Source organism: Astyanax mexicanus, chromosome 14 (assembly GCF_023375975.1).
Source record: "Astyanax mexicanus isolate ESR-SI-001 chromosome 14, AstMex3_surface, whole genome shotgun sequence".
Classification (NCBI taxonomy): domain Eukaryota; kingdom Metazoa; phylum Chordata; class Actinopteri; order Characiformes; family Acestrorhamphidae; genus Astyanax; species Astyanax mexicanus.
This window is the reverse complement of record NC_064421.1, coordinates 33,763,165-33,788,421: the sequence shown is the minus strand read 5'-3', so window position 1 is coordinate 33,788,421 and position 25,257 is coordinate 33,763,165. Positions and strand designations below refer to the sequence as shown.

Below are 25,257 nucleotides of genomic sequence, written 5' to 3'. Positions count from 1 at the left end.
GGGTTGCCCCAGCCGGGAATCGAACCCAGGCCGTCTTGCTGTGAGGCGGAAGTGCTACCCACTGCGCCACTGTGCCGCCCTCTGAGAAATATGTAACCAATAAATGTAACGACTCAGAAATGCAGATGATTCAAACTGTCCACAACCGGCTCTGCGCTGAAATCACGCCGTGCCATAGAACATGTATGATCACCCGACGCTTTCCAGTTTAAAAGCAGGGTCAGGCGCTCTCTCTCTCTTTCTCTCTCTCTTTTTTTGCCGTCTCTCTTTTTCTCACCGTCTCTCTGTTTCTCGTCATCTCTCTATTTCTTGCCGTATCTCTCTCTCATTGTCTCTCTCTATTTCTCGCTGTCTCTCTCTATTTTTTGCCGTCTATCTCAATTTCTTGCCAGTCTGTCAGACCTAAACAACACTGCATTATTATTACTGTCCCCTCACAATAAAACTGGGACATTCCAGGATAAAAAAAAAAAACATGATTTTTATTTATTTTTAAGTGACTTATCCAAAAAGTGACTCAGTATTTTCTGGTTCGCCCTCTAGTGGAAGACTCCAGTAAGTCCAGAACGCTTAACAAAACTGTGAACTGTGAAAGCCTTACCTTTAGGTGTAGGTAAGCACTTGGCCGTCATCCGGTTAAACTCAAGACCCTCGTCAGGACACACACAAAGGAAAGAACCGGGCACGTTCTCACACACTGCCTCTCCACAAACATCGCTCAGGAGATCACATTCGTTCAGATCTGCAACGACAAAGAGAGAGCCCACAGGCACAGCGGTGAAAACACAGGATTGCACAGCATAAACAGCAGGGTTACGAACACAACACAAAAAGAAAAAGATTAGAGTGCTGTGGGGCAACATATAACTTATAACAGCAAATTTGTAGCAGTAACAGGGTTATGTCTAGATTTTGATTTTTATATATACCGTATTTTTTGGACTATAAGGTGCACCGGATTATAAGGTGCACTTTCAATAAACGTCTATTTTCCAGTCTATTTGCATACATATGGTGCACTGGATTATAAGGCGCACTAAGGGACACTACGAGGGTTGCCTACATCAAAGTGAGCAAGGGTTAACAAAACCTGAAATTCTAAAAAAAAACATTTTCTTTCAAAAAACGAGCAATAGATGTTAACATATGTTAATTTGGGTAAATGAAGCACTTCCATTTATTTAGAGTAAGCATAGATTTCCAACATTTTGTCTAAGGGTAAGTTTTTAGTGAAGTTTCTCCAGCACTAAGGCTGAGTGCAGTAGCATTAGCATTAGCCGCTAACTGCAGTGCTAGCGGGGCGTAAATGCCGCTCGATAACGCAACCTAGACTACGGAACCCTGAGCGCTATCAGCTAACGGTTCGTCCTACGTAGCTTGTTTAAGCATGGCAAACACGCAGACTACAGTACAATATACTCACCTCTGAACGACAAAAGAGCTAGCTGCAATTAGTGCTTAGCGCAGGAGAAACATCACTGAACACTCACCCTTAGGCGAAAGTTGTAAATACTTAAAAAATATATTAATAAGCCCTTACAACAAATAAATTGAAAGAATAACAGTGATAACATTTTTAACATATCTGATAACATAATATAGAGAGTAGTGGTTTGCCATATCGCTTCGTACGCGATAATATCGCCAACCTTTTTTTTAATATCGTGAACGATATTATACTCTAAAAATATCGTGCCATATCACCCACCTAAATGATCACATCAGGGTACTGCTTTATAACTGTTTTTAGCAAAAGAAAAATTCACTCTGTTCTCTTATTTTCATTATATATCTACTAGAGACAGATTATATCTGTCCAGTGTCGTTTATTTTATTTAAATCCTGGATATATGGTAATATTTAGAGTGCATTATAAGTATCATGATATTCTGCATCATTGACTTCGGTTACAAATCTGATCAAATTCTTGTATTTTTTAATATCTCAGGTAGGGGTGTGACATAAATCGTATGCAATAATAAAATAAAATTTCAATTTTGTTGCAGTAGTGTATTCTTGAAAAAAAAATCATTAATTTATATTGCAGAGAGTATCGTTATCGTGAAAATACCATGAAGTATTGTAATATTGTTTTAGGGCCATATCGCCCACCCCTAAATGTTATTATAGCTAAACGAATGAAGTTCATAAGAAAAATGTTAATGCTGACTGATGGAAAAGAAAAAGTAAGATAAGCATCTAGTAAGTTCTGAGGTTTAACAGTAACAGTATAAACAAATGTGGAATTACTATTTGATACATGGCAGACTACTGTCGCTCTTTCTATTTCTGTGCTGCATCTGCTTATTAATAGTTTATAATAGGCATGGAACGTTTTTTGTGAAGGAACCGAACCGTACGGTTTGCTTGTCACGGCGCGGGGCGTGTGTAAACCGTACAGGGTCCACGGGTTTTTTTTTTTTTCTCCAGACGTTCGAAATTCGCATTATAGCCAAATGCCCGTATGTCACCACGTGGTTCTCATTCGTGCCAAAGAAGCGAAAGCGAAGGTTTGTGGTGGCGTGGACAAACATGGCAAGTGGGAGTGGAGTAGGCAGGCTGCCTAGGCCAGAGATGAAGGATGCCCCAGCATTGTTTAAATCAGGTGTGTGGGATCATTTCGGATTCCCCGTCACATACGATGATACTGGCAATAAAAACGTGGATCGAACTGTTACAATATGCAAGCATTGCAAAACCCGCATTGCATACGCTAGTGGAAACACTTCCAATATGACCGGCCATTTACGAAGACATCACCCAAGTGTGTCAGTAAAGGGGAGGAGAGGAGAGCCTGCCAAAAAGCCATTCACAATCAGCGCGGCATTTAAACAGCCCCTGGCTGAGGACACCGCCAAGGCGAAATCAATTTCCAAAGCCATAGGTATATTCATTGCAAAGGACATGCAGCCCTACAGCGTGGTGGAGGGTGAAGGCTTTAGGAATATGATAAAGGTGCTGGAGCCGCGGTACGTCATGCCCTCTCGTAGATACTTTGGCACCAATGTGATACCGAACTTATATGAAGAGACAAGGGTGGACATAGTTAAGGAGTTATCTGAGGCATGCCAAATAGCTCTGACGACGGATGGATGGACTTCCAGGTCCACCGAAAGTTACCTTACAGTGACTGCCCACTACATTACGCCCCAATGGGAGTTACGAAGCTGCGTATTGCAAACGCGCCCAATATATGAGAGTCACACAAGCGAATTTCTCTCCGAAAAGCTAAGAGAGGTGGTGGAGGAATGGAAATTGGAGAGGGACAACGGCACCATCCCTGTCACGACTGACAATGCCAAGAACATAGTGAATGCAGTAGGTTTGACGGAGGGACTTGGGCCACAGATATCCTGCTTTGCTCACACAGTCAACCTGGCAGCCAAAAGCGCCATCTCTACAGCCCAAATCTCACGACTGCTGGCGAAGGTCAGAAAGGTGGTCACCTTTTTCCATCGAAGCACAACAGCCGCCTTCATCTTGAAAACAAAGCAGGACATGCTGACACTGCCAGACCACAAGTTAATTCACGACGTGCCAACGCGCTGGAACTCCACATACGATATGTTAGAGCGCTATGTGGAGCAACAGGCGGCCCTCTATTCCGCGGTGACGGACAAAAATATGAAAAAAAAAGCCAAGGACATTTCCCTGTTAACCGACAGTGAAACAAAGCTGACAGAGGGCCTCATTGATGTTCTTAAACCTTTGAAGAATGTGACTACCCTGATGAGCACAGAAACATCTCCCTCTGTCTCAATGATTATGCCACTGCAGAGGATGGTACTGAAAGCAATGGCACCAAGTGCAGACGACAGTTCCACCATCAAAGATGCCAAGGCAGCCATCACCAAGGATCTTCAAAGCAGATACAGTGACCATAGTATTCAGGATTATCTGCACAGAGCCACAGCACTGGATCCCAGGTTCAAGTCCTTGCCTTATCTGGATGAAGCCTGCGTTCAGAAAATCTGGGATGATCTCACATTGGAAATTGTAAACCTCGAAGAGCAGGTAAGCTATTTTGATTTTATGATGTATATTATCTAAAATAGGCCTAAATGTTATTTATCAATTCTATACTGCATTTAAAGTTTTTTTTTGCATTTGTAATATTTATATTCCCCACTGCCCTGTGGAACATACTGTAACTGTGTTAGAGTTTAGATTCTCAGCCCGGGTCGGGCCGAGATTTCCCAACACTCTCGCCGGCGGGCTCGGCCTTAAAAAAAATATCCATGATGTAGGCGTCTGTTTTTAATGCTATTTTTATTTTATATAAAGCTATGGCGTGATCATCAAAATATAGAAAAGTAACACATCAAACTGTGATGTAAAAAAGTTGCACAACTTAGAATGTTATAATCAGGCAGCAGTTTAGCATTAGCGTTTTTTTATATTAGTTTATTGATTTTCTACTGTTGTGTTGACTATTTCGTTTTTATCTTTTGAAATTCGTTAGATTATATTTTTGTTATTATTTTGGGGTTAGTTTAGTTGGTGATTTTGCCAATTTCATATTTTTTTTCTGTTATAATTAAATTCGCATTAGCAGTTCCTCTGGGCTCTGCTCTGTATTTTAGCTCCCTCTTCTATCGGTGGATCGCTCATAGCGTTGGTATGCCTGAACGGCTCGGGCCTGGTCGGGCTGGCATTTTTGGGCCTGATCAAAGCTCTAAACTGTGTCACTGTCATTAACATTTCCTAAATGTCTATTTTCTGATTCTTGTCAGGCTCAACAACACTGTGAAGCTCAGGCAGCCAGTTCATATTCAGCAGCGGAATCTGAGCCGTCAGAGACCTCTCCTCCCCCCAAGAAATCTGCCATGGCAACAGTTTTTGCTGATTTTTTTACAACAGAGGCAAGAAGTACAAAGCCTTTGCCAGAAACCATTCGTGAAGAGGTCACCTCATACAAGAAAACAAGCTGCATTTCTGTGGATGAAGATCCCCTCGTATGGTGGAAAACCAACGCACATAAGTATCCCCATGTAGCAAAGTTGGCACAACGTGACCTGGCTGTCCCAGGTACATCTGTGCCAAGTGAGCGTGTTTTTTCCACAGCAGGGGACATTGTCACTGCAAGTAGGTCTCGCCTCTTGCCAGAAAATGTTGACAAACTGATTTTCATGCAGAAGAATATGAGAATTAAGTGAAAGGGGGAGGGCTGTTTTAAACAGTGCAGTGCAGTGCAGTGCAGTGTTTTATTGCAATATTTACACTGATGGTGTCTGTGTGTTTTTGTTCTAAGTTGTTTTAATATAACAATGGCACTTTAAGTTTAGGTTTAAAAAAATCCAGCCATATGTTTCAAAGCACTGCACTTTAATTTCAAGTGGAAAAAAATACATCCTTACTCTCAGGGATTAGAAGAGTTGTTGATTTTGTTTTCTGTTGAGCTGGTTGGATGGTGGGCTCATATTATGTTTCAATTTCTATTCTGTGATATTGAAAAAGGTTCCTGTAGATGGATGTCACCAGATGGCAGCACACATTCCTGACACTTTTTTTGAGTAATAAATGTAAAACATGTTGAAATCATCCATGTCTTCCCTCTTGTTCTATCAAAATACTATCTTTCTGAGATTGTTAAAACAGCGTGCTTTGAGTAAATTGAAACTCAAGTTTGTGCATTATTATTATTATTATTATTATTATTATTATTATTATTATTATTATGTATGATTATGTAATGCTTTGCTAAAGGCAGCACTGTGTAATGTCATAGAAGTGTAGTGCTATGGTAGTAAAATCTTTTCAGCGACTATTACAGTGTTCCACTGGTGTAACGGCGTGTATTATGGGGCTAAGATAAAAAAAAAAAGGAAAAAAAAAAACAAGAACCGTACAAAACCGTAAACCGTAGACCTCAAACCGTGATACACACCGAACCGTGAATTTTGTGATCCGTGCCACCCCTAGTTTATAACGTAAATAATAACCAATAACAACCACATTTGTAAACTATTTATAAACCCTTTATAAAGGAGAATTATTTTAAAGAGGCACCAACATAGCTACACCAGACTCTAATAACAAAGTTAGAGTTAGCATGTTTGCTAGCTCCAAAGCTACACCCAAATGAATACATTTCCTAGCATCTGTCACTGGATGACTTATCTGATCTTATCAGGTACTGTATATCAATTTACGCTCTGACAGAGATGTGTCTGTCTGAAACTGCCGTTTCTAATCAGCTCTGACATGAAGTAAAAGGATGACAAACACACCTGTTAAAAAAAAACAGCCTGTGCTTTCTATTGTGTAGCATCACAGCCTCGTAGCCAGCCCCTTCCCTTCCCTCTCTCTCTCTCTCTCTCTCTCTCTTTCTCTCTCTTTTTCTCTCTAACACAACTCGAGCAAAACCCCTCTTTTCCTCTTCCCAATGCTGTCCACATCTGCAACTCTCATTCTGCCTGCCTTTATCAATCATCCCTGAGCATTCCCATACAAAAGCATACGATAAATCAGGCCGTGAGGAGAGCCTTAATGTGAAATAGACTCCACAGCTCCAGCAAAGCCATCCAGACACACATACACACACACACACTGAATATATATGCCTACAAGACCCGTTCCCTCTCAATAAGGGTGGGCCAGTTTGTCAATGAGGCTGAAAGTGTTAAGGGGAGAACTGGAGCGTGCAGGTTTGTGTGTGTATGTGTGTGTGTGTGTGTGTGTGTGTGGGTCTGGCTCCACGAGCGGTCTGGACTCTATTTCACATTAAGGTCCTCTCAGCAGCATGGGTGCTCGGCAGTTGGGAGCAGTAAAAAGCACCACCCTGGCCAACAGAACAATGTAAAAGGCAGATACTGTCTCATAAGGTGTGATATATATATATATATATATATATATATATATATATATATATATATACAGTTGTGGTCAAAAGTTTACATACACTTGTAAAAAAACATAATGTTATGGCTGTCTTGAGTTTTCAATAAGTTCTACAACTCTTATTTTTCTGTGATAAAGTGATCGGAACACATACATGTTTGTCACAAAAAACAGTCATAAAATTTGGTTCTTTCATAAATTTATTATGGGTCTGCTGAAAATGTCACCAAAGCTGCTGGGTCAAAAATATACATACAGCAACAAAATTTGTCAATTTTGGTGATGTAGCGATTTGTGTCAATCAAATTAGCTTCATGTCATGGCCTCTTCACTTCTTGTAAGTGATTCTGATTGACTACAGCTGTTGACTTCTCATGAGCCCATTTAAATAGGGCTCATTTGACCCAGTGATTAGACTCAGCTACAAAAGCTACAATGGGAAAGTCAAAGGAACTCAGTGTGGATCTGAAAAAGCGAATTATTGACTTGAACAAGTCAGGGAAGTCACTTGGAGCCATTTCAAAGCAGCTACAGGTCCCAAGAGCAACTGTGCAGACAATTATACGCAAGTATAAAGTGCATGGAACAGTTGTGTCACTGCCACGATCAGGAAGAAAACGCAAGCTATCACATGCTGCCGAGAGGAGATTGGTCAGGATGGTCAAGAGTCAACCAAGAATCACCAAGAAGCAGGTCTGCAAGGATTTGGAAGCTGATGGAAAACAGGTGTCAGTCTCCACAGTCAAGCGTGTTTTACATCGCCATGGACTGAGAGGCTGCCGTGCAAGAAAGAAGCCCTTGCTCCAGAAAAGGCACCTTAAGACTCGGCTGAAGTTTGCTGCTGATCACATGGACAAAGATAAAACCTTCTGGAGGAAAGTTCTCTGGTCAGACGAAACAAAAATTGAGCTGTTTGGCCACAACACCCAGCAATATGTTTGGAGGAGAAAAGGTGAAGCCTTTAATCCCAGGAACACCATGCCTACTGTCAAGCATGGTGGTGGTAGTATTATGCTCTGGGGATGTTTTGCTGCCAGTGGAACTGGTTCTTTGCAGAAAGTAAATGGGATAATGAAGAAGGAGGATTACCTCCAAATTCTGCAGGAAAACTTAAAACCATCAGCCCGAAGGTTGGGTCTTGGGCGCAGTTGGGTGTTCCAACAAGACAATGACCCAAAACACACATCAAAAGTGGTAAAGGAATGGCTAAACCAGGCTAGAATTAAGGTTTTAGAATGGCCTTCCCAAAGTCCTGACTTAAACCCCATTGAGAACATGTGGACAGTGCTAAAGAAACGGGTTCATGCAAGAAAACCATCACATTTAGCTGAACTGCACCAATTCTGTCAAGAAGAGTGGTCAAACATTCGACCTGAAGCTTGCCAGGAGCTTGTGGATGGCTACCAAAAGCGCCTAGTTGCCGTGAAAATGGCCAAGGGACATGTAACCAAATACTAATGTTGCTGTATGTATATTTTTGACCCAGCAGATTTGGTGACATTTTCAGCAGACCCATAATAAATTTATGAAAGAACCAAATTTTATGACTGTTTTTTGTGACAAACATGTATGTGTTCCGATCACTCTATCACAGAAAAATAAGAGTTGTAGAACTTATTGAAAACTCAAGACAGCCATAACATTATGTTTTTTTACAAGTGTATGTAAACTTTTGACCACAACTGTATATACAGCAGAACTTAAAAGGAGCCTGGAAAAGGGCTTTTAAGGGAGTGTGCGTCTGTGTGAGTGTCTAGGTGTGTGTATGTATGAGAGAGAGCTTAAAAGATCCATTCACAGTCAGTCCGTGTTTCTACTCAAACTTTCTGTGAATTTTATTTTTTGTTCATGTGTCCATGGTAACACAGACACAGAGGTCCACAAACGGAGAAAGTTCAGCACTGTTGCTACTCTCGCTAGGCACGGTCGTCCTGTAAAGATGACTGCAAGAGCACAGCGCAGAATGATCAATGAGGTGAGGAAGAATCCTAGAGTGTCCTAGAGCTAAAGACTTACAGAAATCTCTGGCACATGCTAACATTTTTGTTGACAACTCTACATTAAGGAAAACATAAAAAAAAGAATGAAGCTGATGGGAGGACACCACAGAGGAAGCCAGTGCAGTCCAAAAAAAAAACATTGTTGCACGTTTAAAGTTTGCAAAAGAGCACCTGGATGTTCCACAGCAGTACTGGCTAAATATAAGGTGGACATATGAAACCAAAATTGAGAAGTTCTTAAAAGGAGCCTGGGAAAGAGCTTTTAAAGGGGGTGTGTGTATAAAAGCATGCATCTGTGTGTGTTTATATGAGAGAGAGTTTAAAAGAGAGAACCACTCACAAGCCGTGTTTCTATGCAAATGTTTTTTTTTTTTTTTGCAAAATATATTTAATAACCTTAAACACTCCAACAGTCTATTTTCACGCCTTCCACTTATGTCGTTTAAATAGCAACAGTGCTTGCAAATATACATCTCCACCGACGGGCCTGGTGGTCACAGAGTGAGGTGTGTTCAAGTAAGTTTCTGGCTATTGCTATCTTGGAGGCGGAAAACACAGCTGTGCCAGTGACTGAAAACAACCTAGACGGACATTAACAGATGGACGTTCATTGCTATCTTGGCAACACTTTTTACACGCACACAAGCCCACGCAACAGTGAACGAACCCAACTTTTACATAAACAATAAACGGAATACAAAATAAAATAACATTGCACTTCTTATAAAATGATCAGAGTGCAAGCGCAAAAGCGATGCGCTGTTAAAGTATCAATCCACCAAAGTCAGAGCAGTCCTGGCTCTTAAAGGAGATGTCCGGTGTAGAACTGACTTTTGGTAGCCCACCACTGCTCTCACGCAGTTTTCCCAGATCCAGTAATTTTGTGCTTTTTGCCCAGCAATTTTTACAGCGGCCACTTTGGGGCATAAATCGCTTTTAACACCGTTATCCAGGTTCAAACTAGCTTCACACCTCATTATTAGAATCCGGACATTTAGAAGCCCTGACATTTAAAACGAGGCATTAATAACTTTAAATGTTCATAAGTAGCTTACTAAACAACACAGTTTTTTACAACCTGTAGCGTAACCAAGTCTGCAGGAGCAAGTGGATGCATCAAAGCGCTTGTTGTAAAGAATGCTGGGCAAAAAGCACAAAGTGATTGGATCTGGGAAAGCTGCAGGAGAGCGGAGGTGTGCTATTCAGCAAATGTTAGTACTCTTTATCATGGTTTACTACACCAAAAATCCCTTTTACACCAGAATTCTCCTTTAAAGGCAATGACAAATGACACGCTAATTGATTTATTTCACTTAACACTCAAAACACACCCATGATTAATTGAGAGAATTAGTATGGTACATCCTTTTTGTATGCTTTGAGCTGCACAAGGTGTACTTTTCCTGTCTATACAATAGCAAAGTCACAATGACACACCCTAAATCAAGCTTGACGTTTTGCCTATGGAGTTTTTACACACTGATGGGCTAAGAATAGCACATCAGCAGCATCCTTGTGAGCACTAATGAAGGACTAGAGGATTACCAGCACTGTAAAACTGAGCAGCAACAGATTCAGAGCCTCTGTCTCTGACTTTATACTGTATCTACAAGGTGGAGCAGCTACTGTCTGTAAGTAGGAGTGTGTAAAGGGCAGTGAGTGATTAAACACAGTGTTTAAAAACTCCAGCAGCACTGCTGCACTGTCTAATCCAGCACAACACACTTTACTACAATACTAACACATCATACACCTTGTATACCACCATGCAAATCAGTGGTAATCACTGCAGTGCTGAGAATAATGACCCACCACCCAAATACTAATAATAATAATAGCTGCTGTGTGGTGGTTTTCTCTTCTGTGGGGTCCTGAGCATTGAAGAACAGGGCGAAAATAGGATAATAATATGTATGCAAAGTGTTTATAGATATTTTATATATATGAACCCTTTAATGACCTTGACCCATTTGAATTCTTTTTTTTCCTTTAACACCGAGGCCAGTCCTGGAATAGTGTAATATATTTAAAAATAACAGGATATATCTGGAAACTGCAGGAGGAAAGGAGCAGGAAGAGCAGCAGAGAGGTGAAATTAGAGTAGAACTAATGGAGCTGACTTAGTTGAGCATATAGTGTTCATTCAGGTACAGTCTGCTGTCTTGAGTGTCGCTCCAGGCCTAAACCCTTCATCTTTCTTGAGTAACCAGAGAAGCGGAGGAAGGAAGGATGGAGGGAGCGCTGGAAATGGAGAGTGAAAGGCTGGGTGGAGGGAGAGAGAGATGGATCAGGAGGGAAGGAGAAGAAAGAGGAAAGGATGGAGGGAACAGAACGTGCACACAGCTGCTGTTAACTTCTGAAATGTTACATGAAGAATGAAAGAAGAGACTCTGAGTCGTTTTTACTGCTGCAATTATTAGAACAAACACCTTGCAGTGTTAATTAATTAACAAAAAAATAGTTGGATGAATGACAACAATATTCTGTGCTTAATTATGATTTACTATGATCTCATGTTTTTCTCCTTAAGACTTAAAGATTTTAATAAAGGGTATATACTCTTCTGAGACCCAAACTTTTGCTTGGTGTGCATTCTTAATTTTTTTCTAGCTATTCAGGATTAGGAGGACCAAACAAGTATAAAAAAAAAATGAAACTAGTATTTTTTGCACTATAAGGAGCACTTAAGATGCTTTAATTCTCCCAAAAATGATCAGTAAGCCTTAAAATCTGGTGCACCTTATTTATTAATTTTACCCAATCAGGTTGTAAAGAGCTGCAAAGCCAATCCGTTTTTTCAAGACTGGAGCAATATTAGCATTAGCTTCTAACCCTGCTAAGCGCTAGTTCTGTGCTAGCTCTTTCGCTATTCAGAGGTGAACGTATTGGTCTGTAGCTTGCTGCTAACCCGGGCTAGCACTGCTGGAGCAGCATTAGCATTACCTGCAAGCCACACCAAGCACTAGTTAGCTCTTCCGCCATTGAGAGATGAGTATATCCGACTGTGGTCTTCCCGTTTACCATGTTAAAACAAACTATGTGGGAAAAACTGTTAGCTAAAATTTCACCCTGGGTCACCGGAACACTCAGGGTTTCTTAGTATAGCGTTGTCTGAGTAGCCTTAATGGAAATCTGGAAATCTAAGCTTACTGTAGAGAAGCAGATTGTGCTTTACTCACAAAAATAAACAGTTTTCAGTAGAGAAGTCTGTGTAGATTAACATCCAGCACTCATTTGACTTTAAAAATAATGCGCCTTATAATTATCCTTGTCATTTTGGACCAGAAGGATCCAATTAGTCCAAAAACAAAATTCTATCTTTCTACTGTAAGCCAATAAACTAATTTTACATACAAAGTTTATTTGGAATTTTACACGGCCTTTCTCTGAATTTTTCTGTCTGGACTGGCTGTAGAAACTTTTGACTAGGATTCCCAACATTTCTCAACGTTTTCATTCAATTGAGTGTAAGGTTGCCATGTAACCACTTGATAGCATTTGCAGTGTCTCCATACGAGGCCATACGAGTATCATGATGCAGAGAATGTTGTACCCTTGAGAGGGGTATCTTGTTAGTGTTCTGATGCTCACTATTTTGGGCTGAGTGATGTCCTCTTTGAGAGGAGTATCTGGTTAGAGTTCTAATACTCACTATACTGAGCAGGGTAATGTACTCTTGATAGTGGTATCTGGTTAGTGTTCCAAGGCTCACTATACTGAGTAAAGTAAAGTACTCTTGAGAGGGGTATCTGGTTAGTGTTCTAATACTCACTATACTGATATGAGCTGTGTACGTATGAGAGGAGTATCTGGGTAGTGTTCTAGTACTCCCTTTACTGAGCAGAGTGATGTACTCTTGATAGTGGTGCCTGGTTAGTGTTCCAATGCTCACTATGCTGAGTAAAGTGAAGTACTCTTGAGAGGGATATCTGGTTAGTGTTCTAATACTCACTATACTGATATGAGCTGTGTACGTATGAGATGAGTATCTGGGTAGTGTTCTAGTACTCCCTTTACTGAGCAGAGTGATGTACTCTTGATAGTGGTGTCTGGTTAGTGTTCCAATGCTCACTATACTGAGTAAAGTGAAGTACTCTTGAGAGGGATATCTGGTTAGTGTTCTAATACTCACTATACTGATATGAGCTGTGTACGTATGAGAGGAGTATCTGGGTAGTGTTCTAGTACTCCCTTTACTGAGCAGAGTGATGTACTCTTGATAGTGGTATCTGGTTAGTGTTCCAAGGCTTACTATACTGAGTAAAGTGAAGTACTCTTAAAGGGAGATATCTGATTAGTGTTCTAATGCTCAATATACTGAGATGAGCTATGTACTTGTGAGAAGATTATCTGGGTAGGGTTCTAATACTCCCTTTACTGAACAGAGCGATGCACTCTTGAGAGTTGTATCTGTTTAGTGTTATGATACTCCCTGTTCTGGATTCAATCTAGTGGTTAAACATGGAAGTGCAGTGTCCTGTGACCAAGGAGCCTCATCCAAAAATGCTGTAATCATTAACTCGCAAATATCATCTGATCAGCTGCTCAGAATTGGAAATATTGGTATAAAACCAATTGAAAGGTTCAGATTCTTACAAATCCGATGATGTATGGACAGAATATTAGATACAGTCAAGGCAAAAGGTTAACATTCTTAGCAGAGAGGATGGAAGGATGGGTGAGGACTAAACTGATGGAGATAATAGGTATGAAAAAGGGAGTGAGGGTAGAATGGTGAGGGGTACAAAGAGGGATGGATGGAGAGAGAGCTGAACAGCCATCTATGTTCATTATATCAGAACGGCTACTAAACTGCTAACGGTGCAGGTGTGTGTATGCGCCTATCCCTGTAAGTGTGTGTGTGTTTTTGGCTTCTCTTAGAAGGTATAGTATGAAGCTCAGGAGGAGGGTACTGAGTTGTGACAGGACTTTCTGCTGCGGGAAATTAGGACTGATGGAGCCTGCATGGGACCAGCTATATAAACCACTAAGACAAATGACCCTCCAGTATGGCCTGTGTGTACCATTCAGAGCCTGATTACCAAAACGTAGCTCTTTGCAGTGCTATCCTTTCTCTCTCTCTCTCTCTCTCTCTCTCTCTCTGGGATAGATATCATAATATCAGAGTGATTGCTTCAGAAGTTTGGCTGGAAGTGTCACAGCTAATCATCTACTGGACCAGAACCCTGAACCTTATTCCTCTGTGGAGAAAGTCCAGAAGCAAAATCAACATAATACAGGCAGCCATAACAGCCATGACACTGTGGCCTTCTGTACAGAACAGACTGGTACAGTTAAAGCAAGGACAGTAGGCTCCTCATTTTTTGCATTATTTCCACCATTAGATTTGTTGATTCTTGTCGTTGGTCAACAAAAGAATGATGGCAGCCGGTCATCTTCAGTGAGGTGTCTGGATTTTGTCATGGTAAAGAGACTTTGTCTTGCCTTAAAGACATAGATAGATGCCATGCCATGGTCAGATGCATCCATGCGTAGGATGGAATTTGACGTATTTTTAAAGGTTTCCTTCTACTAAAATACACCTTTTCTTGTTCTTTGTGGAATACAGTAGGGCTCACTGAGTTGTGTATGCATGCTGCACACAAAACTCTTCCTCAACCTGTCAGGGTGTGAGCAGGGAGAGGACGCAGAGGCAGACGCAAACGCAACCGCGAGTACAAGACGCGTACAAGATGCGACATACGAAAAAGGAAACACGGACTATAAATAGTGGTGGACACGAACGGGAAAACAGGAAACACCTGGGACTATATATATATATATATATATTGCATTATTGCATCCCTTTTATTGCATTAAAACACGCTATGTGGGGCAAAACGCTAGCTAATAATCTAAGCTTACTGTAAACAGGAAAGTTTTCAGAAAAGAAATTTGTGTAGTTTGACTTCAAATGTTTTTTTTTTGTTTTTTTTTTTTTACAAATTACCGTTTTGTTTACTTAGCTTAGCCTTGCAGCTAATGAGAAATTAAACATGGAGACACCTCTGTTCCTTACTAGTGTTGCATAATAATCCCCTTTTAATCCAGTGAGCCTTATAATGTGGAAAAGTCTGTATATACAAATTTGTACAGTGAAATATATTTTCAATCATATGAAGTATTTGTATTTTTCATGTATAATTATTGTACTGATACACTGTGCGTCTACAGAGTGTTGTGTATGCTGCTATGCTGCCATATATATATATATATATATATATATATATATATATATATATATATATATATATATATGTCAATATCTTCGTAGACATCTATTCTAATAAATGCGTTCGGCTGCTTTAGGTTCTCATTGCTGACACAGGTGTGCAAATGCTCTTTTACAGCTTGTTTAGTCTAAAATGCAACCCAACAAGAAAATATAAAAGTAGATGTAAAGTAGATGCTCACTCATTCCTCCTCAGTGAAAAGAAAACACACAGGAACGTGTGGCGACTTTGTGGCCTCATTAATGGAGAAGAGTGAGTGTGTGTGTGTGTGTGAAGGGTCTATGCCTTGGTGTGCCCGGTCTCCTCCTCCTCCTGCTCTCGCCGGCTGCGCAGGCACAGGCCGAGGATGTTTAAAACATTAGCGAGCGCATGCGGTACACCTTCGAATTGGATGAAAATAAACGGCCCCATCAATCACGGCCCTGGCGAGGCGTCCAGCTCCTTTTTTACCGTCGCCTGCGAAGCGGAAAAAAAAAAACGCCTAGTGTGTTTTTAGTGCAGAGCTGGGCTTCCTTTAAAACACTCATTTCATCTACCTGCCCAAAACCCAGACCCGAACAGAGCAGGTACAGAACAGACTGTAGATTCAGAGCGCCAGCTATATTTAACTGTAATAATACAGTCATTAACCCTTTACACATCATGACTTTAGTTCCACCCTATGGATTACTGAACGATAAATACAGTGGCTTGTATTGGTTATTCATACAGTGTCTTGTAAGATATTCATACTTCATAAAGCATTTCATTTTTCACATTTTGTCACTTTACAACCAAAAACTTGTATTGTAAATGTATTTTATTAAGATTTTAACTAATAGACGCCTCTATATTAATAGTTAGTTGAGCCAACTTTCACTGGGGTTTGTCTCTACCCGCTTAGTGCATCTAAAGACTGAGATTTTTGCCCATTCTTCTTCGCAAAATAACTACTTTGTGTTAGTCTATCACTTAAAATCTCAATAATATAAAATCAAGTTTGTGGCCTAAAGGTGACAAAATCTGAAAAAGTTCAAGGAATATGAATACTTTTTCAAGCCACTGTACACGCAAACCAGTTAATAAAATGATTCCTGACATGATTACTCTATGAATTATCATATGAATTATTATTCAATGTTTATTATACAGTGTATAAATTGAGAAGCTACTCCCATTTCACTCAATATGGCAATGCGCAACTATGCTGTTATCTGTGTTAATATGACTATTGTCTTCGCTGTAACTAGATACATACCTTTTGATATATACCGACAGTGTTTCAACTTCAACTTTTTTTTTATTTTGAAGTTGAAACTCCACCTTAACAACACACTGCACTGTCACTTTACAAGGACAAATACTGTTTACACTGTTTGTCACCTTAAACCTTAAACGCACTGAGACACTTTATCTTGTACTGCTCTTAATTCACATTATCATGCTGCTATAGCACAACTTGCACTCTGGGCTTCGTGTTACCTGCCTACTCTCCCTATTTTTGTGTGTATTTATCTTGATATATATTTTGTTCTTTTCTATTTTTATTGTATTATTTTACTTTGTTATCTATTTTATCTATATTTATCTATTTTAACAACAGCTCTTGGGTGTAAACTGGGCCGTGAGATCACAATTTCGTTCCACCTCATGTACCACATGTGATGCGAAGGACAATAATGTCTCCTTGAATTCTTGAATCCTTAATCTGATGGTGCAAGGCATGCTTGTATACAGATTGTTGAACGGTTGATCGGTTTTCATAAAGACTGAGGTAAATTAATGTCTTCAATAGCACTGCTGAGGTAAGTATGACTACAATAGCACTGCTGAGGTAAATGTATTCCCACAATAGCACTGTTGAGGTGAGTGTATGACTACAATAATTACACTGGCGAGGTAAATGTACGATTACAGTAGCACAGCTGAGGTAAATGTATGACTACAATAGCACTGCTGAGGTAAATGTATGACTACAATAATTACACTGCCGAGGTAAATGTATGACTACAATAGCACTGCTGAGGTAAATGTATGACTACAATAATTACACTGCCGAGGTAAATGTATGACTACAATAGCACTACAATAGCACTGCTGAGGTAAATGTATCCCCACAATAGCACTGCTGATATAATTAATTAATTAATAATTACACTGGCGAGGTAAATGTACGACTACAATAGCACAGCTGAGGTAAATGTATAACTACAATAGCACTGCTGAGGTAAATGTATGACTACAATAATTACACTGCTGAGGTAAATGTATGACTACAATAGCACTGCTGAGGTAAATGTATGACTACAATAGCACTGCTGAGGTAAATGTATGATCACAATAGCACTACTGAGAAAAAAAATTACTTTAATAACACTACTGAGGTAAATGTATGACTACAATAGCACTGCTGAGGTAAATGTATGACCACAATAGCACTGCTGAGGTAAATCCATGACTACAATAGCACTGATGAGGTAAATGTATCCCCACAATAGCACTGTTGAGGTAAATGTATGACTTCAATAGCACTGCTGAGGTAAATGTATGACTACAATAACACTGTTGAGGTAAATGTATGACTTCAATTGCACTGCTGAGGTAAAAAATATGACTAAAAAAAGCATTGGTAAGGTAAATGTATGACTACAATAGGACTGCCAGCGTAAATGTATTACCACAATAGCACTGCTGAGGAAATTTTTGACTATAACAGCACTGGTGAGGTAAATGTATGACTACAATAGCAATGCTGAGATAAAAGCTTGACTTCAACAGCACTGCTGAGGTAAATGTATCCCCACAATAGCACTGTTGATGTACATTTATGACTACAATAGCACTGCTGAGATAAATGTATGACTACAGTAGCACTGCTTAGGTAAATATGAATACAAAAGCATTGTTGAGGTAAATTTATGACAACAACAGCACTGCTGAGGTAATTGTAAGACTACAATAGCACTGCTGAGGTAAAAATAAATATGACAACAAATAGCATTGCTAAGGTAAATGTATGACTACAATAGCACTGCTGAGATACATGCATGGCTACAATAGCACTGCTGATGTAAATGTATTACTACAATAACACTGCTGAGGTAAATTCATGACAATAATAGCTTGTTAAGCTACATTTAATACAAATTACACTGCTTAGCTAAATGTATGACCACAATAGCACTGCTAAGGTACCTATATTATTACAACAGCATTGCTAAGGTATATGTATGACTACATCAGCACTGCTGAGGTAAATTTATGAATGTAACAGCACGGTTGAGGTAAATGTATGACTGCAATAGCACTGCTGAGGTGAGGTGAATGTATGACTACAGTAATAGCACTGCTGAGGTAAATATTTGACCACAATAGCACTGTTGAGGTAAACGTATTACTATAAAAGAACTGCTGAGGTAAATGTATGACTATAATAGCACTGCGGAGGTAAATGTATGACTACAATAGCAATGCATAAGTAAATGCATCATGCTTTATTAGTATATATATATAACTGTGCAATTTTTAAAAGCAAGACCAATGTATGTTTAGGATATTTATTTGTTAAACAGTAAAATAAATTGGTAAAATTAATGAAAACTAAGCTAAAAGGTGAGAAATTGTGCAAGACAGCAAATAGGCCACAGTGTGCATCTGAACAGCATTATAACAGAGCTATAAGCTAGCAGAGCTATAAGGTAAAGTGGAGGTAGAAGGTCATGTTCACAGTAAAGTGGACAGTAAGTGTATGTGCGTTTCATTATTATAATAAAAGTAAGGCTGATATAACACTCAGGAGGTCAGCGCTGTGATTATTATGATAAATAGCCTGACTCACCCACACAGCCCTGGCCATCACTGTCCTGGTAGCCTGGATCACACTGGCACATGAAGGAGCCAACGGTGTTCTGACACACTCCATGCCCTCGGCACACACTCCTGTTCAGAGCGCACTCGTCCACGTCTGCAGAAGGTCAGAGAGAGACAGGTGGTGTCAGATTTTTACACGGTTTTAAAAAAGAGAACTTATTTTCATGTGAAAAAAACGATTTGTTTTCAATGTCTGAGTTAATATATGTCAGGTAGGGAGCGAAGAAGACGCGGAGGTAGCTGTAATTGCAAGTATTTATGAGAATAAACTAAGCAACAAGGAGTCAGAGTACATAGAGACTGAAAAAACAAAGAGACACGTAACCTGACTGACAATAAGACATACAAGAACCAACAAGGGACACTGAAACAAAGGGACAATATATATATATATATAGGGTTCATACACTTTTTAACCAATAAATTTCCATGATTTTTTCATGACTTTTCCATGCCTTCAAAGCAAATTTTTATGACCATATGATTTTAAAACATCAGTGCAAACATGGGCAATAGAACCAAATATCAATAAAACTATAATTAAAATTTATTAAATTAGGTCTAAAATTAATCAGATAAAAATACAGGTACACACACAATCCTGAGAGCTCTATTGTGTAGAGCTAAATTACTGAATTAACTCAGTAACGAGCTGATTACTTTTTTTTAGCTCAAAATAGATTTTCCCCATTATTAAACTGAAACACAAAGATTTGTAGAGCAAATTTCCATGACTTTTCCACAACTTTCTGGATATTTTTATTTTTCCAAAACTTATCCTGGCCTGGAAATTTCTATTTTTAAATTCCATAACTTTTCCCTATATATATATATATATATATATATATATATATATATATATATATATATATATATATATATATTTATATATATGCACACACACACGGAAGAGGACAGGAAACACATGGGAACAGGTAACGAGGAGGCGGAGTTACAGCGCATTGAAGACAGGGGCAGAGACACCGGAGAAACACACAGGGCCACGTTCGGGAGGTAAAAGGTAAATAAGCATATAGGACAGCAGGAAAAACACATACACAGACAGGAGAGACAAAGAACAGGACAAAAACATGACAATACAACTAAACAAATAAAACTGAAGAAGCTTTTAAAAGCGTTGTAACATAGAATTGTAACTGGAAATCAGTCATTTGAGTTACTCTCAATATCATTAAACTGAAGATCATACATACTTTACATTTGCAACATATTTACCAAAGACAAAGGTCTTTTATTAACAAATTACTGCACTTTGAATGTACACTACAGGTAAAACTGGTGGACATAACACAGAGAGCCCAATTTTAACGGCCTTTAGGCTAGCTGTCAATGGCGCAGCCTGACATTTGGATTTGATGTAGGGCGTATCAGTGTGTCTTTGCTATCATAATGACGGGAAAAGTATTTCTGGTGCAGCTTGAAATGCACAAAAGACATTTTCTAATCCTCTTTAAAAAATATTATGTTTTTTTTTTTGGGCTTAGCGTACAATAATTCAATCAGCGTGTCACTTGCCATTCCTTTTAAGATTTCTTTTTAGGAGCCAGGTGCGCTCTGATTTGGTGGATTGCTATTTTAACGGCACAGCTACCAGGATGTGTCCAGCCCTTCCTAGCAGAGGAAACGGACCTGCTGGTTCACGCTAGTTCATTCATTACATCATTATTGTTGATGTAAAAGTTTGTATAGTTGCCAACAGGCATGCACTATGGGTTTGTGCACTGCTGTGATTTCTTGTCTGCGTAACAAGAAGGGCTGTATGCACATTGGGGATAGCAATGAATTTCTGACTACTGATGTCTGTCTGGGTTCATTTCAGTCAGTGGCGCACCTGTGTTTATTATTTCCAAGATAGCAATACACCAGTTTGGTAGTTTACTTAAACATACCTCCCTTCAAGACCACCCTACCTCCTGGCATAGATTCATTCAGAAGCACTGTTGCTATTTAAACAACGCAGGCCGAAAGCGTGGAAACAGACTATTGGCAGAGTGCAAGGTAGCAATAAACATACCTGATAACTCAGTAAGATGCACAGTAATAGAAGAGTTTCCTAGATATGGCTTAAGCATCATCAGCTGTGTTTATAAGAAGTTAAATGTCAATACCAAGATCCTCAACAAAGCTGCCTTAACTAAGCTATAATTACTTATTACACCATAATCTTTTCACTCACATTAAATAGTAGTAGTACTGTTAGTGTTTTCCTTTATTTATGGTCAAAATGAACATGATGTGGAATTAAGGTAAATATGTGGAATAAGGTAAATAACAGACTGAAACAGCTGCACTGAAAAAGCTGAACCAAGCCACACAGCCCCGACACCAAGAGAACTGAAGCTCGGAAAAAAGAGCACAAGCTCAAGAAGAGACCCCTTCAAAAGACCAGGGCTGTACCCAGTTCATAAAACGGTGGACTATGTATTAAAAGACCCCCACAGGACCACCACAGAGCAGCTAATATTAGTAGTATTTGGATGGTGGGTCATTGTTCTTAGCACTGCAGTGATTAGCACTGATTAGCATGGTGGTAGAGGTGTATGAGATGTTAGGGTGTGTTGTGCTGGTATGAGTTAATCAGACACAGAAGTGCTGCTGGAGTTTTTAACCCAATGGGCTGAGTCTTCTGATCTGCATCCTGTAGTTCCCCAATGGTGGAACAAACTTCCTTCTGCTACCAGATCTGCTAACACCTCATTTCCGGCTCCTCATCTTCCTCTCCTTTCTTCCTATATCCCAATATTACACTTCTGGCTTCTTTTAGCCTCATATATTTTAAATAATTTATGTACAGGGGTTGGACAATGAAACTGAAACACCTGACATTTTTGTGTGCAGTGTTTCATGGCTAAATTGGAGCAGCCTGGTGGCCAATCGTCATTAATTGCACATTGCACCAGTAAGAGCAGAGTGTGAAGGTTCAATTAGCAGGGTAAGAGCACAGTTCTGCTCGAAATATTGCAATGCACACAACATTATGGGTGACATACCAGAGTTCAAAAGAGGACAAATTGTTGGTGCACGTCTTGCTGGCGCATCTGTGACCAAGAAGTAAAGAAGGACGAATCACATCCAACAGGATTAACTGTGGACGCTGTAAGAGGAAGCTGTCTGAAAGGGATTTTCGGGTGCTAACCTGGATTGTATCCAAAAAACACAAAACCACGGCTGCCCAAACCTTGGCAGAATTCAATGTGCACCTCAACTCTCCTGTTTCCACCAGAACTGTCCGTCGAGACAATAAATTATTGTGGTCTAAAACCAGGTGTTGGAGTTTCATTATCCAACCCCTGTATATCCCAATATTACACTTATGGCCTCTTTTAGCCCTTCTAAATGTTTACTTAAGTCATATATTTTAAATAATTTATGTATCTCATCATTATGTATCTCAAGTCACTTTCGAGCACTGATGAAGGACTAGAGGATGCACATCACCAACTGTCCAGAAACAGATTCAAAGGTTCTGTCTCCGTCTTTACTTTATCTACAAGGTGGCGTGATTAAACACAGTGTTTAAAAACTCCAGCAGCACTGCTGCACTGTCTGATCCACTCACTCATACCAGAACAACACCCACACTTAGAGTGGTGTTCTTACTGTATTGCTGAGAAATAATGACCCGACCACTCAAATAATAAAAGCTTAAAAATGGTGGTTTTAGAGATTTATAATTGATAATGCTATTAGGTTCTTATGTAGGTGGTCTTCAAAGGTGAAATATCTTGATTTGGGGACAGCCCTTCTGCGTCTACAGCAGAAAGATGGATGCAGCATGGTTAGAGATGATGATGATGATGATTGTAAACGGAGGTAGTGTTGAACTCACCCACACACGCTCCGTGTGTATTTCGGGTGTGGCCTGCCGGGCAGGGCACCACACACCTGTAGGACCCTGGTGTGTTCTCGCACTGCCACGCCCCACAAATGCTCTGTCCATACTCAGCACATTCATCGATATCTGCCAAACGGCACAAGCAGCCAATCAGCACGATCTGCCCAACAAAACAGTGGCAAGGGCAGGCTGATGAAAGCAAGCAATGTTTGTTTGTTGGCTTTTACCCCGGCAGGTGTGACTGGCCAGCTCCAGCCGATAACCCCCGTCACACTGGCACTGAAACGAGCCATCTGTATTTAAGCAAGTGCCATTCAAACATTTACTGCCGTCCATGCATTCATCCACATCTGTGAACAAAAAAAAACAGCATGCAAGAACAAGAAACCACTAATACCCAAACTCCACACAAACGTGGCCTAATGTTTGTGGACACGCATCTAATAAATGCAGATGCCGTATTTTATACTATAAGGTGATTTAAAAATTCTTTAATTTTTTTTTTAAATCATCAGAGCTCCTTATAATCTGGTGCGCCTTCAATGAAGTACAGCCTTATACAGGACTTTCAGTTAAGCTCTCCAGCAGCTTTACCATTAGCCGCTAAACATGCTAAACGCTAGCTCTTTCGCGATTCAGAGGTAAATATTTATGGGCCTGTTGTCTGCGTGTTTAGCGTGTTAAGACAAACTGCAAGCTGATAGCACCCTGGGATACCAGAACATTCATGGTTCCTCAGTCCCATGAATTTTATCAGTCAGGTTGTAAGGAGCAGTAAAGCCACTCCGCTGAAGTACAGGGTCATACAGGAGTTTCAGTTTAGTTCTCGGGAAGCATTAGCAATAGCCGCTAACCGAGCTAAGCACTAGCTTGTTTGCCATTTAAAAGTGAGTATTATCAGCCTGTAGTCTGAAATCTAGAAATCTAAGCTTGCTGTAAATAAAGGGAAGCACATTAGTCTTTTTTATTAAAGAGTTACACTTTTGTTTACTTATCTTAGCTTTACAGGTCTCGCCACCCAGCGACGGGACCTGCTGAATTAAAAGGAACGACACCCCTGTTCCTTACTAGTGTCACATAATGCGCCTTATAATCCGGTGCGCCTTACAGTGTGAAAAATACGAAAAATATAAACGTATTGGCTCCATGCCTAAACACTTCTACATCAAGCATGTAGCCTAGGTCATTATCAGCATTTATACTGTTTTTTGCATTTGTGTGTGTGCAGTTTGACCGTGAAAGCAATGCGCTGGCGGGAACATGAGACTCGGCGTGGATCAGGCTACACCATGCGCTACGGCATAGGGTCTTAACACTAAACACGCACGTTAAAATAGTTCCATTGCTGCTCTGTTTGTGGCTGTGCTGTTTGGCTTGTTAGTGCTGCATTGTTGCTAGGTTACCTGTATGTGGAGGAGTAATACATTAAGAGCTTCGGTTACAGTGCATTATCGACTGATAACGGCACTCGTAGAACGCCTCTTAGCCAATCACATTGCAGGGTCGGAACTTACTGTGGTATAATGAATCGTAACCCCCCCTGTATCGTGGTATTGCATCGTCTAGTTCTTGCCAGTACACACAGCCGTACCCTGCAGTGCCTTTTTTAAACTCCACCATCCTACTTATGGACACTGTCCACAGCTTGTATCAATGAGTCCCGGTCACACACACTCTCTAACATGCACAGACACACAAAGACACACAGAACGGGACAGCGGGACAGTGATACACACGCAAACACACACAAAGAAATGAAAGCACATACACAGAGCTTCAGACACACACACACACACACTGTGATGTGGAGTGGTCTGTCCAGGCTGTTCAGTTTAAAATATTCCTCCTTGTCTAGACAGTCAGCTGAAAGGCTTCCTTCTACTGCAGGAAAAGGGCATTTCAAACAACTCTGGAACAGCGCACACACTGGCACCCGCCCCACTGGAGGAAAAATAGCAGCAGTCTGAATGTGAAATACATTAGAACCCCCTCCCCCCTTTACTCACAGAGACTTATACTCTCTCTCTCTCTCTCTCTCTCAACTCTTACTCATTCTCTTTCTTTCTCTCTCGATGATGGGAGGAAACATGCAGACCGGGACTGTGGCTTTTCAGCCCAATCAGATTACAGCCGGACACAGAGATAAGCTCCAGTAGCCTCGGTGTAAAAGCGAGGGGTCCACAGAGTTGGAATAAAGGCAGAAGTTGACTAGTTTCTACACACCGCTTAGCCACAACATTAAAACCACCAACATAATACTGTCAAAACAGCTCTAAATTGCTGAGTCATGGGCTCGTGGCACATATGGAACTAAGATTTAGCAGCTAATCCTTCAAATTCTGTGAATTGTGAAGCAGTTTTTTTTTACTGCAGAGCCAAATGTTTAATAAAGCTGTGCTGGATTGTTCCATATCGGCATGGACAAGTTATCCCAGTTCCAAGGCCTCGATTAATTAGCACCAGGCAGTGCATGAAACAG

The 25,257-nt window shown here is 40.2% G+C and overlaps 2 protein-coding genes across 9 annotated transcripts in view; one reads left to right on the top strand and one right to left on the bottom strand.

Annotated features, from left to right (window-relative positions):
• ltbp1 (latent transforming growth factor beta binding protein 1) overlaps positions 1-25,257 on the bottom strand; it is a 244,512-nt gene that overhangs the window by 30,893 nt on the left and 188,362 nt on the right. For 5 of the 8 annotated variants that reach the window (XM_049464179.1, XM_049464180.1, XM_049464182.1 and 2 more), the window contains 4 exons: positions 23,006-23,128; positions 22,773-22,904; positions 18,891-19,016; positions 602-742 (listed from right to left, as the gene is read on the bottom strand). In XM_049464179.1, coding sequence (XP_049320136.1) covers positions 602-742; positions 18,891-19,016; positions 22,773-22,904; positions 23,006-23,128 — 522 coding nt within the window. The remainder of the gene's footprint in view (positions 1-601; positions 743-18,890; positions 19,017-22,772; positions 22,905-23,005; positions 23,129-25,257) is intronic. The other 3 variants (XM_049464184.1, XM_049464186.1, XM_049464185.1) reach the window with 1 other exon arrangement.
• On the top strand, positions 2,363-5,189 carry LOC125781106 (E3 SUMO-protein ligase ZBED1-like). Its single transcript, XM_049464189.1, has 2 exons — positions 2,363-4,014; positions 4,734-5,189. The coding sequence occupies exons 1-2, from the start codon at positions 2,533-2,535 to the stop codon at positions 5,154-5,156; spliced, it is 1,905 nt and encodes a 634-aa protein (XP_049320146.1). The 5' UTR covers positions 2,363-2,532; the 3' UTR covers positions 5,157-5,189.